At 39.2% G+C, this 14,245-nt stretch overlaps 1 protein-coding gene across 9 annotated transcripts in view; it reads right to left on the bottom strand.

Moving 5' to 3' along the window:
* Positions 1–14,245, bottom strand: part of CPEB3 (cytoplasmic polyadenylation element binding protein 3) — a 183,171-nt gene that overhangs the window by 24,014 nt on the left and 144,912 nt on the right. For all 9 annotated transcript variants that reach the window (XM_034776644.1, XM_034776643.1, XM_034776642.1 and 6 more), the window contains 2 exons: positions 7,504–7,622; positions 4,937–5,051 (listed from right to left, as the gene is read on the bottom strand). In XM_034776644.1, the coding sequence (XP_034632535.1) occupies positions 4,937–5,051; positions 7,504–7,622 (234 nt within the window). The remainder of the gene's footprint in view (positions 1–4,936; positions 5,052–7,503; positions 7,623–14,245) is intronic.

Raw genomic sequence — 14,245 nt, 5'->3', positions numbered from 1 at the left:
TATAATAGCATAGCTATAGCTCCATAGCTATGCTGGCATAACCCTGTAGCATAAATGCAGCCTACAGTGATGAAGAAGGTTTTTCTTTTGCTGTAGGAATATCAATTCCCCAAGCAACAGTAGGCTAAGTAGCTGGGATGGAAGCATTCTTTTCCTGAACAATTCAGTCCTGCAGCCCCTCCTGGCGGGTTCCAAACCATGACACCCCAGTACGGGCAAAATGCTGCATATCCTGGATTGTCCTTACTCCTCAGAACCCCCACAACAAACATAAGCACCTCTATTTCATGCACTTGGCAGGCTCCAGCACCGCAACCACAAAATGCCACTTTTCCAGCAAGTTCCAATGATCCCTTCAATCATGGGGCTTTTCCCAGCCACATCCTACAGCAGGGTCCAGCAGTGCCCTCCAGCTTCCTCCCAGTCTCCAGGGAAAGCTGCTGTGCTGGGAGCAAGAAGGGGGCTGCCTGCCAGGGTCCTCTCTGCCCTCCTATCTCAGTTAATGAGGATCTGGGTCAGAGTCATAGAATTTAAGGCCAGAAGGGGCCACCACATCATCTAGTCTGACCTCCTGTATATTGCAGGCCACCAACACCACCCAGCACCTGCACACTAAACCCAACAACCAAAATTAAACCAAGCAGAAGTAGCCAAAGCAGAAGCTGCAGGTGGTTGAAGATGAATTTCTGAGCCGCCTCTTGCCGTTCATAAGATCACAATACTTGTGATAATTTCATGAGTATTGGTGCCTCCATATATACACATCAATATTTGCATGGCAATATACTACACAGTCACCGGTTAGAGCAAATTTTAAAAACTCGATGGTTTGAATTTTTAGCATGCAATCACCCCCACTACACTTATGATTAATGTGTACAGCTTTCAGAATTGGGTCCTTATAATAAATATCAAGTTGAAACTAGTTTAGAGTTTATGATTTAGTGAGTTTGTAAAAAGGACGTTGTCAGATTAAAAACTTTATTTAAAACCAATTTCCTAATTTATGTACAAACGTTAACTTTCAGCTCCGCTTGGGAAAAAATAGACTTGCCAATTTAAGTTTGTTTGTAGAGATTTTCTAGCCAGTTCCATGTTCAGATTCTCATGCATTAACTCACTGCAGCAGTGTTCAAGTTAGAAAACATCGTAGGGCAATATTTTAAATCCAAACAATTCATTAAAACTTGTACAATATTAACAGTAAGTTTTGAGCAATCATTTAGAATATTATATATTTTATTTAACCAGACCTATTTTTTGGGCCCAGTGTGATTTAACCATCTCTATAAAGTATTTTGCTGTCAGGGGCTATATTTGTTTGTACAGTACCTAACACAATGGGGTCCTGGTCCAGGACTAGGGCTTCCAGGCACTATAAGAATACAAATATAATAACAGTAAATAATAAACTGAAAAACTTTAAAGGGACACTATCTAATTGGTCCTCAAACTTAGTTTTTTTTTAAACATTAAAAATCCCCACTAAAACTAATTATAAGAGTGTATTTTTAAAAAATATACATTGATTTTGTATAGATATGAAACATTCCACTTAATTTTTCTTACACACAGGGACGGTTCTAGTACCTCTGGCACCCTCTACAGACTCACTTGATTCAGACCCCTTTTGCAATCAGTTGCTGCTCTTTCCCACTCTTAAGATAGGACATAGCTATTTTATTTTATAATATATAAAGTATCTACTAGTTAGGACAGGTTGACTGGGATGGGGAAGAGGGCATACAGAACAGGCTGGTTAGGGAACGATGGAAAAGGGACAGACAAACAGGGTGACTGAGGTTTAGGGTCAATATTGAGCAAATCTAGGTTCTTAGTAGAACTTGGGAGGCGGAAGTGATCTTTTGTGGCTGAACGAAGAACAAGCCTTCACAAAACCAGCTCTATAGCTCCACGTAGGGGCACTAAAGGTTATTCTGCCTGCCCGAGTTGGCTATGCCAATTCAAGCATTGCTGTGTTGTGCTAGTGCACGAGAACCTTGAAAGTGAAACTAGAATCACAGAAGATCAGAGTTGGAAGAGACCTCAGGAGGTCTAGTCCAATATCCTGCTCAAAGCAGGACCAACCCCAACTAAATCATCCCAGCCAGGGCTTTATCAAGCCGGGCCTTAAAAACCTCTAAAGATGGAGATTCCACCACCTCCCTAGGTAACCCATTCTTGTGCTTCACGACTCTCCTAGTGAAATAGTTTTTCCTAATATCCAACCTAGACCTCCCCCACTGCAACTTGAGACCATTGCTCCTTCTTGTGTCATCTATCACCACTGAGAACTGCCTAGCTCCATCCTCTTTGGAACCCCCCTTCAGGTAGTTGAAGGCTGCTATCAAATCCCCCCTCACTCTTCTTTTCTGTAGGCTAAATAAGCCCAGTTCCCTCAGCCTCTCCTCATAAGTCATGTGCCCCAGTCCCCTAATCATTTTCATCGCCCTCCACTGGACTCTCTCCGATTTGTCCACATGCTTCCGTAGTGAGGCGCCCAAAACTGGACACAATACTCCAGATGTGGCCTCACCAGTGCCAATCACTTCCCTCGATTTACTGGCAATGCTCCTACTAATGCAGCCCAATATGCCGTTAGCCTTCTTGCCAACAAGGGTACACTGCTGACTCATATCCAGCCTCTTGTCCACTGTAATCCCCAGGTCCTTTTCTGCAGAACTGCTGCTTAGCCAGTCAGTCCCCAGCCTGTAGCAGTGCATGGGATTAGTCTGTCCTAAGTGCAGAACTCTGTACTTGTCCTTGTTGAACCTCAGATTTCTTTTGGCCCAATCCTCCAATTTGTCTAGCTCACTCCGGACCCTATCCCTACCCTCCAGTGTATCTACCTCTCCCCCCAGATTAGTGCCACCTGCGAACTTGCTGAGGGTGCAATCCATCCCATCATCCAGATCATTAATAAAGATGTTGAACAAAACCAGCCCCAGGACCGACCCTGGGGCACTCTGCTTGATACCGGCTGCCAACTAGACATGTAGCCATTGATCACTACCCGTTGAGCCAGACAATCTAGCCAGCTTTCTATCCATCTTTTAGTTCATTCATCCAATCCATACTTTTTTAACTTGCTAGCAAGAATACTGTGGGAGACCGTATCAAAAGCTTTACTAAAGTCAAGGTATATCATGTCCACCGCTTTCCCCATATCCACAGAGCCTGTTATCTCATCATAGAAGGCAATCAAGCTGGTCAGACACGACTTGCCCTTGGTTAATCCATGTTGACTGTTCCTGATCACCTTCCTCTCCTCCAAGTGCTTCAAAATGGATTCCTTGAGGACCTGCTCCATGATTTTCCTGGGGACTGAGGTGAGGCTGACTGGTCTGTAGTTCCCCGGATTCTCCTTCTTCCCTTTTTAAAAGATGGGCACTATATTTGCCTTTTCCCAATCATCTGGGACCTCCCCGGATCGCTACGAGTTTTCAAAGGCCAATGGCTTTGCAATAACATCAGCCATCTCCCTCAGCACCCTCGGATGCATTGCATCCGACCCCATGGACTTGTGCATGTCCAGCTTTTCTACATAGTCCTTAACTTGTTATTTCACCACTGAGGGCTGCTCACCTCCTCCCCATACTGTGCTGCCCAGTGCAGCAGTCTGGGAGCTGACCTTGTCTGTGAAGGGCGAGGCAAAAAAAAGCATTGAGTACTTCAGCTTTTTCCACAGCACCTGTCACTAGGTTGCCTCCCCCATTCAGTAAGGGTACCACACTTTCCCTGACCACCTTCTTGTTGCTAACATATCTTTAAAAACCCTTCTTGTTACCCTTCACATCCCTTGCTAGCTGCAACGTCAATTGTGCTTTGGCTTTCCTGATTACACCAGGCTAGTTGTTTTTATTTTCCAGGCTGAAGTGCAAAAAGTAAATAACTAAATTTGTGTTCTAATTCTAGTAACTACTACAAATTGTGTGTGTGGGAGGGAGGGGGGGTTATTCATAACACAAGTATGGAAATGTGTTTAATTACATTACTTTTCGTCTGATACAAAAGTATCACTAAGGGATAACTGTATATGCCAATTCCTATGTTTTTAATGTAAAAAAAACAAAAACCACAAATTAGAGTAATTTTATCAAACAAAATAGACTCCAACTCCATGCAGGTGGACAGCGAAATAATAGCATAATGTAGTAAGTTCTCAGATTCTTTAATAAAATAGGAAAAGTCATCCTTTAGGTAGTGAGTTCATGAATTCGCAGTAGGAATTCAGTCCAAAATAAGCATCCATGATATTGGTCACAGTAAAGAAGTACTGTCAATATGAAAGGAACCCATAAGATTCAGAAAAAAAACAAGATTTGCTGTATTGCTTTCAAATGTTCTAAATTAATTTCTAAAACTAATCTTAGAAGCTTGCAAATTAATATATCAATACCAAAAAATGGGTTGTCTTGCTTTGGAAAAATTCTAAATTTACTGTTCGAAGGCATTCTTCAAATATGAACTACAATTCATAATAGGCCTGGAAAAGAAATGTAGACAAAAGCAGTTAGGGCCCATTTTTTTTTTAAAATGACCTCATTAGAACTGGTCTGGTTTTCAGAGCTGTTGAGCAACCACAACTCCAATTTAAGTCAGTGGGAGCTTAAAGTAAGTACTTAACTGAATTGGTCACCTTAAATAAAACAGCCCCCAAATTCAAGGACAATATGAAAATTTGAGCCTTAAAGTTTTACTTAATTTCTAGTACTAAACAATTGATTCATTGTCTTAACTAGTAGTTAATTTCAAAGGCCAGAAGTTCTCAGAAGTTATATTCTTATGGTTAAGGACAGAAGAAACTGATATGCTTAGAAAGTAAACCACAAATTCTTCAAAAATCTCTGGAACAGATGGAATTTCATTGTCTCAGAATCCGAAACCAGCTACTGATCGTATGGTCTAGCCTAACTTTTCTTCTATTTCAACTCACCAGCTCGGAGGGGACGTGGAACTCCCCCTACAAAGATAGTTTTTCTTGGGTCCAACGGCTGAGAACCATCCATTACAAAATCACTGTCACTTAGGTTCCAAGGTCGAATTTGCACCTGAAAGAAAGATGTCAACTTAATCTTCACTTCATTGCTAACTTACCCTACACAAAGTAATAAGAATTAAGAATCAGCTGCTAAACATTTACATATGTAAAATCTGATTAGAATATATGTAAATACACATATTCACATTCTTTTTTAAAGATAAAATAGTAAAATGATAGAATGTGAAAGTAAAAACGATGCACGTATATCATTTATCTATGTAGGTATTCAGAATGTACAGTTTACAGTGTTTACTTGATAAATGTGGACAGTACATTTATCACCTCTAGAGGCCAGGCTTGAGTTAGATTTCCTCGTGCAAATGCAGCTACCCCATTCTCTCCCTAATTTGCTTCCTCCTCCAGCCTCCTTTATTAGGAATATGGAATATATAAAAGGACATTAAGAGCTTTATCATTTATAGTGTGAATTTAAGGATGCCAATTGAACATTCAGCTTTCTTCTAGTCACATAAAATTTTAAAAAGAGGGAAGAGGAAGTGGAATTAATTCCTATGTTTAAAATAAGATTTCAGAAATATAAGTGCACTTGTTCAGTTGAGTTAAGCAGCCAGCTAGATAGTGGACTGTTAGACAGAAAGTCTTCAGATTGTACAGAACTAAGAATTCTGCTCAAAAGCCATTTGGATAAGCCTGCTCATCACAACCACCCCAGAATAAGTGAATTGTGTAAGAATCACTTGGATTTGCCATTGCATTGCAATTTTCTTTCACCCCTGCAGGTCTAATCTTCTAATTCAAAAAGGCACCCGTGAGCCTTTTATATGAATTTGATTAAGGATTACTCTGGAAGGATTATGCATATAATATATTAAATTTAACATATATAATAATAATTACAATTATATAAAGAATAAGGCCCTAATTTGCAAGAAATTAAGCACATACATTACATTGTTTACATGACTAGCCCCATTGACTAAATATTTACAAGATTGCAAACCAAGCTCCTCAGTATGCCCAATTTAAAAAAAAAATGGGAATGGGTGATAAATAGTTGTGTACATAATTACAGACGTAAACAGGTAGTAAATGATTGACATTACCCTTTGCAGAAGGAAGTTAGGCCAGGCTACATGTTTAGAGAAATACTTTATATTAATGGCCGCCCTAAACGGATGTTATCATTCCTGTAAATTAATAAAGTAGCAACTATCTTAATACCACCACCACACATGCAGTTCTTAGCCCCTCTTTATGGAAACCTGTCCACTTAAAAGACTGATAGTACAGAAGTCCTCTACCTTCAGGATTTAACACAGTGCCAGCAATTCCAGAGAGTTTCTTGTAATGTCCCATTGGCAGTTATAATCAGGATGGACCACTTTGTATAATTTAACAAGATTAAGTCTCTATTCTAGTTCAATCCTGAGTAATATGAGCCAGTTGTGCTGAAGTGGGAATTGTATCATGTATGTAATGCACCACTATATGCAAGCAACTGAAGCGGTTATCCACCAGCTCATTTCTGACTGCAGACAACATAAAAATGCTTGGTTTTTACATATCAAAAGTCAGGTTACATCTACAATGCCACTTTACTTTCTAAATAATTTAAAAACATTATCTTAGTAACTAGGTCTTTTCCAATATTCATTTTTAACAGATTCAGTAGTAATAGGGATAATTGTTCATCTTTGATTATAGGGAGTCTTTATGGAAGTATATGGAAGTAATTTAGAATAAAAAAGGGGGAAAATATTAAGGTATCAGACATTCAACCAGCAATACATTTTGAGGGATGTTAACTAGAAAAAAAATATTTAATTTTCTATACCAATGAATATCTGCCTGAATATATGTTTATTTAAAAAATCCCTTTAGAAGAATCCAGTTAAAATTTGATTAGCTCTAGCAAAATGACTCAGCAAGAATATACCTCAAACATGTTTTCCTTCTTTCTGGTATTATCTTACTCCTCATTTGTCCATCAGAAGTGCACAACTATATGCTTTTCATTGGTTTTAATAAACCTTCTTTTATAAACCAAATCTGGGTCAAAGCAGACTTGCTACAGTAAGTGAAAGGCATGAAAGATTATAAATTGCTTAGCTAGCATATGCAGAATTGAAAGCAATGAAGTACTGGCAAGGCTGCCTAAATTATTAAAGAGTTTTCTTTTTTAAATCATAGGGGCTTTTAAAAAACAACAGTAGTATAGGCAAAGAAACTAAAGCATTTACTCTTTTTTTTTTTAAAATAGGTGACTTGTAACAGGACACATTCTGTTACGATATGGTACTGGAAGTACCAACATAAAAGTTTAAACAAACTTCTGAAGAAGCCAAATTATGCTAACGTAAGAAGGTAAGCCTAGTAAAGGAACACCAACATAACCAGTTTAACAGTTACACCAGGGGAAAAATGCTTGCATATTTATTTGCTTTTGAATTGGCAAGGGGAAGTTGGTTAACAGCCAAGGCACTTTGTATACTGCTTACCGGTTTGTCCTTGATGGTGGGGCTTGACACACATAGGTAAAGTTTTCCATCTTCTTCCAGACAGGCATCTATCAGTGCTTGTACAGAGCTTTCCTCTTGGAACAGCAAAAAGGCATAACCTTGGAAAGGACAATGGCACAAAAAGAAAAAGAAAAAAAAGAAAAGATGAAAACTTTTGAAAGATAGGTCAAAACAGAGAACACAAAAAAAGAAAATCAAAGAACTGCAAATATCTTGTAAGCAGTTGGTTTTGACACTTCACTAAGACTCTGAATTACTTTATTTGTCCCAATACATAGATGGCAATAAAAGTGTAATATTGTTGCTAACTGTACTGAAGTTAATCCAATAATAATATGCTTTCATAAGGAATCCTGATATAGGATCACATGGAGAAAGCAGGTTTCCCCACCATCACTCTTATTTTTGTTTTGATGCTGCATACAGTGTTGGTATCACAGTGGAGAAAAAAAAGTCTTTGGAAAGTTTGTTTTCTTTATATACTTTAAAGGTTCCAAACAAAACACAGAATGGCTGGAAAAAACAGGAAAAAATGTGGAAAATTAGCCCACAACTATGATAGATCTATATTTGTGCTCTTACAAGTATTTGTCATCTTAAATAAAGCGATGGTGTTGAGGCAGTTTCAGATGATATACAAGGGGGGAAATACTATGTGGAAAGGTCCATGGAATGAAAACCTGCATACAGATAACCTGAATATTTCTATCCTGAACATACATATGTTGGCAAGGGAAAAATGTATATTCTCATTCATTCATACTGTAGCTTTATTTCCTAAATATATTTCTAAATCAAATCTCCTAATGTACGCAATCCTCATTGAAGACCATGATTTACTTAATTTGGACTTTTAAATTGCCACATATATAAAAGATTACCACTTCTTTTAGATCATGAAACTTTCTCATGCTTAGAGCACTCAAAGGCTCAGAATTTCTTTAACGTTCCCCTCTAAAAAAGTGCTGAAATAAGGTAATCTTGAGGGAAAGCTGTCAGCAACTGAAAGATTATGGATTGAGAATTGGAGTGCCTTCTGGCCCACAGATATTCTGATAAGATGATACATTTTAAATCAAATTTTTAATTTTAGTTGAGAGTACTGAGATATGAGACAAGCTTTTGTACACTATAAAGGTAAGCCTCAGATATTCTTAACACATATCCCTAACAGGTTAAATTTTGGAATAAAAAGAAAGGTAAATTACTGCAATGCTACTACACTAAATTAGATCTTACAACCATTTGGTAATTACAGCTAGAATTGAATGCAGCTGCCCAGTTGTGGGGAACTTCCAGTAGTCTGTGTTACACCTGTGCTGAATAATTAGGAGTAGCTACCAGATGATTTCCCACTCACTGTTTTGATATTGGCTTTCACCTTCATAGTTTGGACCTTGCCTACCTTATAGAGTTCCTTTCTTCACACAATTTTGTAGCAACTGTTTGAGCTAGCATTCTTCTCGAAACACAGAAGGACTGCTAGCAGAAGATTCTCAGTCAGGGGCACTAAAAAGGCACCTGGCTAGGCCTATTTGCATTCCCAAGTTTTACTGGGGAGGCAGCAGTGAAGAGGAGCTCAAGTAGAATTTTGAAGTAGTCACTGTGGAGAGCTTTCTTGGTGCAATTTTTTTTTTGCTTGTTTAATTATTTTTTAAACTTTTGTACATGCACTAAGAAATTAAAATTTAGTGTTCAAAATCAATTTTTCACCAGGACATTGCACAACATCTCTGCCCTTCAAAGGTTATTTCCCTACAAGGTTTCAACTTTCTACTGCTCACCATCTTTATACTACAGATATTCAAAGAAAGGTTGCACAATAATTTAATAGGTCAAGTGTATTCATCATTGAACAGACGACAGCCTTTAAAATTTCACCATAGGAGTGTGTTTCAGAAAGTCTTGGGCACTTGCTAAGAACTTAGGTTGCAACAACTATAGCTATGATCTACTGAGACACTGAGTGATCTACTGAGACACTGATTAAAATCTATGGCATATGTCGACAAAAGCCATACAGTTCATTGTGTTAGCACTACAGTAACTTGCTGCCTATACATCAAACTGATTAATCTTTGAAAAAATTTAATAGCTGAATTTATATATTGATTAATTCTGTTTAAACTGACCAATCACAGTATCACATGAAATTTGAGTGCCCAGACTTGTAATGGATTGAGAATATGTATTCATCATTGTCTTCATGTTATCTCCATTTTATTTTCCAATCTGTGCAGCTATCGTGTTTTCTTCACCTTATAATGAACCTGCCCAGTAAGAAGTAAAATCTGTTCACTATCCCAATTAGAAATGTGTTCTGTTTGGCAGTTGATCTGTCCTATCAAATGCTCCCCACCCCAATCGTGAAACTGAACACTTGGAAGAGACTATAGCAGGGGTGGGCAAACTTTTTGGCCCAAGGGCCACATCCAGGTGTGGAAATTGTATGGCAGGCCATGAATGCTCACAAAATTGGGAGTTGGGATGCAGGAAGGGGGGTCTGGGCTCCAGCTGGGGGTGCAGGCTCCGGGGTGGGGCCAAAAATGAGGAGTTCAGGATGCAGGAGGGGGCTCCAGGCTGGGGCAGTGGGTTGGGGTGTGGGGCGGGGGGGGGGGATGAGGGCTCCGGCTGGGGGTGTAGGCGGTTGTTCCAGGCTGGGACAGAGGGGTTCAGAGAAAGGGGAAGGGGATCAGGGCTGGGGCAGGGGGTTAGGGCGCGGGACGGGTGAGGGGTGCAGACTCTGGAAGGCACTTACCTCAAGCAGCTCCTGGAAGCAGCGACACGTCCCCTCTCTGGCTCCTATGCAGAGGCGTGGCCAGGCGGCTCTGTGCTGCCCCGTCCCTGCAGCCTTGGTTCCCAGCCAATGGGAGCTGCAGGAGCAGCGCTTGGGGCAGGAGCAGGAGCAGCATGCGGAGCCCCCTGGCTACCCCTACATGTAGGAGCCGGATGGGGGGACATGCTGCTGTTTCCAGGAGCCGCGCGGAGACACAGCACACACAGAGCAGGGCAAGCCCCCGACCCCATTCCGTGGCTAGAGCCCCAGAGCAGGGCAAGCCCTGGACTCTGTTCCCCGGTGGGAGCTCAAGGGCCAGATTAAAACATCTGAAGAGCCAGATGCAGCCCCCGGGCCATAGTTTGCCCACCCCTGGACTATAGTATTCCCTCGCCTTCCACCACTAATCATATTTCATTGGTCAATTCATTTTTTGGGGGTGGAGGCATGGTGTTTAAACTCATAGGCAGACTTCAGTACCCTTTATACTTCAATCTGAAAAATTAGCCCCAAATGTTAAGAATATTCTGGTTCTAACCAATATTTCCACTGGTTATTAAATAACCTCAAAGTTCAGAGATTAAGCTAAGCACTCCAAAATGTGGATGCTTGTCCATACGTTGTATGAATATTTTTGGTTTGCAAAATTCATTTGGACATTTTGTCTGACCAGTCTTTTTTAGAGTGCTTTCTTTCCTGGATGGAACACACAGCATAGAAGATAGAAAAGAAAAAAAAAATCTATACATATTAGTTTTTTATACTGCTCCTCATTACCACAGTATCTGAATGCCTTCCATGGAAAACAAACAGCAAATATTTACTTCAAGATTTGGGGAAAGGTTTGGGATGATTCTTATTGGAATCTACACAGATGCTCCTGATTTTCTTACCTCACAGTAAAGATTCTGTTGAACTTGTGGCAGCAAGACCCGAATGCCATTTTTGGATATGGTAAATATTGTATTTGTAGTTATGATCCAATTAAAAATTACCCTAAACACAAAACCCTTGGCTTGTTCTGTTCAGCTGCTAGACTACAAATGCAGTCCTGGTTAGTCAGGACCTCTCCTGACTTCTGTGCCCTATATACTGCAGTCAGAAAAATTCGCCACAAACACAAAACCTGTGCTGCCTCACTCTTCTAGAGCATATTACCTCTGCCAAATACGGAGACTACATGGAGTCTCTGAAAATGAGATTCTACGCACTTTGCTTTGGGATCATGACTGCCCTCCCCCATTGGCTCTGCTGGGCCACCCAATCAGCTTCTCAAAAAAAACCTGGCTAACATAGGACTTCAAACCTGCTGATTTGATGCCTCCCCCAATTATTGAAAGGTTTTGGACATCCAAGACCTCCAGAAATCAGGTTTCCACTATAATTAAAAGTTGTGATTCAATAACTGAAGTTAAATTCAAATACTACACTGATAAGCACATAAGAACTTAGATAGAATTGAATAAAACATCTATATCTGCCAAAGTTAAATTAATAAAAAAAAATCACATTCATCAAAATATTTAGGGAAGCAAAGAGTCAAGAGAGAACCACATTGAGATAGGAAACCTACACTATTTATTTTAGAATTAATGTTTAAAGTGTTCTGAATGTGTGAAGTATTGTTACTACTAAAATCCATTGCATAAAATCTATCCTCTTTTCAGTATTTAAGGTTGTTCGTGTTTGTTAGAATTACTAATCTGTAAATTAAGATCTCTGAGATACTCCTTGCTCACATGGACTCCCAAGCACGAACTTTTATTTGCATTGATTGAATAGAACCCTGTGGCAGAAGGTGTTCCCTGAACTCTAACTATACAAAAGTTAACTAGAAAATATCCATGAAGACCACTTGCTCCATGCTTAAGCTAACATTGCACAAGGAAGTTTTAGATCACACAAGATGCAATTTAAATTAAATATCAAATATGTATTTTGTATCAGGAAAAACAGAAGACCATTTTGAATTATAATGCCAACCAAGCCTTTTAATGAAAAGCTAATATGTACTTTGACAACCATCATGCACCATCTTTTCATAATTATATCAACCTGTGCTTAAATGGCTATAATTGGCAAGTCTCTGGGACAGACCATATTATTCCCTCTAGGCTATGACACCACAACATGTGGTTTGGAAGGTATAGCTTTGGCTGCTAGGCAACAGAGCTCTCAGCCATGCCCTATGTAGTTGTATGCAATTATTCAGTGCATCTCACAGACCGTCTTGAAGGATTTTTAAATATCCTCAAGGATGGTTGGGGTTTAAACTTATCCTCTGCCTTTCTCTGATTTTCAGATACAGCCAAGAAAACATTAGGTGGTGTTCAGATGCATGTCCAAATAAGATTTATGCCAGTGTCTGAACTAGAAACACAGGGAGTGTTCAGGTTTAATGGTGCCAAAATCTCATGAGCTATTTTCACATTCTTCTGACCAAAAATAGACAATCTCCTCATAAGATGAACTTTTCAAGCTTCCCAGAATCATGGCAGTCATTCTCATATTTTAGCTCCACCTGAGTCTCAATAAAGGTTTCTTCTTTCCACAACTAAACTAAAAGGAGGTGGTTCATATTTGAGAAACTGAATACGAATTCCTTCCTCTGCCTGGAAATTGAGTTCTGAGCCATCTCTGCTTAAAATGGATCTTTTGTTTTATTTATTTATTTATTTTAAACTGATTTGTTTTTGATTAAAATATGCAATGTGAAATTCAGATGTGTGGAGCTCCAGAATATTTAATACTTGTATTTACTGAAGTGCTCACATATCAAAATATACAAATCCACATTTATATTACTGATATACATTTTCCCCCAACATGCAATCACTGAAATGTCACAGCTATAACTGGTTATCAGCTGAGCTGGCCAAAAAGTTTCCATCAACTGTTTGATGGAAAATTGTGTTTTTGACAAAAAGTTTTTCGCAAAGTCTCCTTTCCTTGGAAAATTTTGGCTTTTCATAAAAACCAAAAAGTTGTTGGTTTTCAGTTGAAAATGAAAGAAATGTAGCCAAAACCCAAAAAATTTCATTTCAGAAATGCTACTTTGTTGTCTCATGTCCCATTCTCTTCCCAGAGAGACAAAATCTTCCATGATGCACTGCAGCCAGGGTCTCCCATGCTGCACCATGGCAGCTCAGCAACAGAGGAGACCATGGTGCATCCTTCCTAAATTTTATGTGGAAATGTTAATTCCAGAGGATGCCTATGACACAACTGAAATGTACCCCCCTTCTGAAATGGAGGACAGCGACAGCATTCTGCACAAAACTGAAGGGGAGAGGAAATGTTGGCCGTAGACACATGGGCAAACTCTCAGGAAAAGTGTTAGGGATGTTTACTGTCAACATGGAACAGTCAGGCCCTCCATATTATTTTAGTGCAAATGTAATGCAATAACTTGTGTCATATTGATAGCACAGAAGACCAAAATTCTCATTTTATCCATAGAATAAGGAAACACAAGCAGCAAATTGCTAATATCCTTGTGCTGTTTGCCAACTCTGATATGGAGGAATGATTGCTAGGGGTTAGAAGTTAGTTCATTGTCCATATTTTTTTCAATCTGTGGCTTCTCTACTGTTATGGCCAGTAAGGGTATCAGTTCTGGTCATGGTCTCAATGATGTGGTTCACTGTCCAGTAAGAATGGAAGTTAAACTACCAAACTGATTTCACATAGGCCATTGAGCAAGGATTTCAGTTTGTAAAGGTCCAGTATTTTCATTCTATTCCTGCAGGAAACATGCTTGCTATTTAGCTTCCTGTATAGACATTTAGTTCTTATTTTACTACAAAAGAAATAAATACAATTTAAAAAATAATCATTTATTGGCCCCAAGAGCACCATTGTTATTTTACACAGAGCTAAGTATACTGAGTAATTTGTTCAAAGCTTAAAAAAAAAAAAAAAAAACCACCACACAGGTTGACTCTA

This window comes from Trachemys scripta, chromosome 7 (genome assembly GCF_013100865.1).
Source record: "Trachemys scripta elegans isolate TJP31775 chromosome 7, CAS_Tse_1.0, whole genome shotgun sequence".
Classification (NCBI taxonomy): domain Eukaryota; kingdom Metazoa; phylum Chordata; order Testudines; family Emydidae; genus Trachemys; species Trachemys scripta.
The sequence above is the reverse complement of the archived record's forward strand: the minus strand, read 5'-3'. Positions and strand labels throughout refer to the sequence as shown.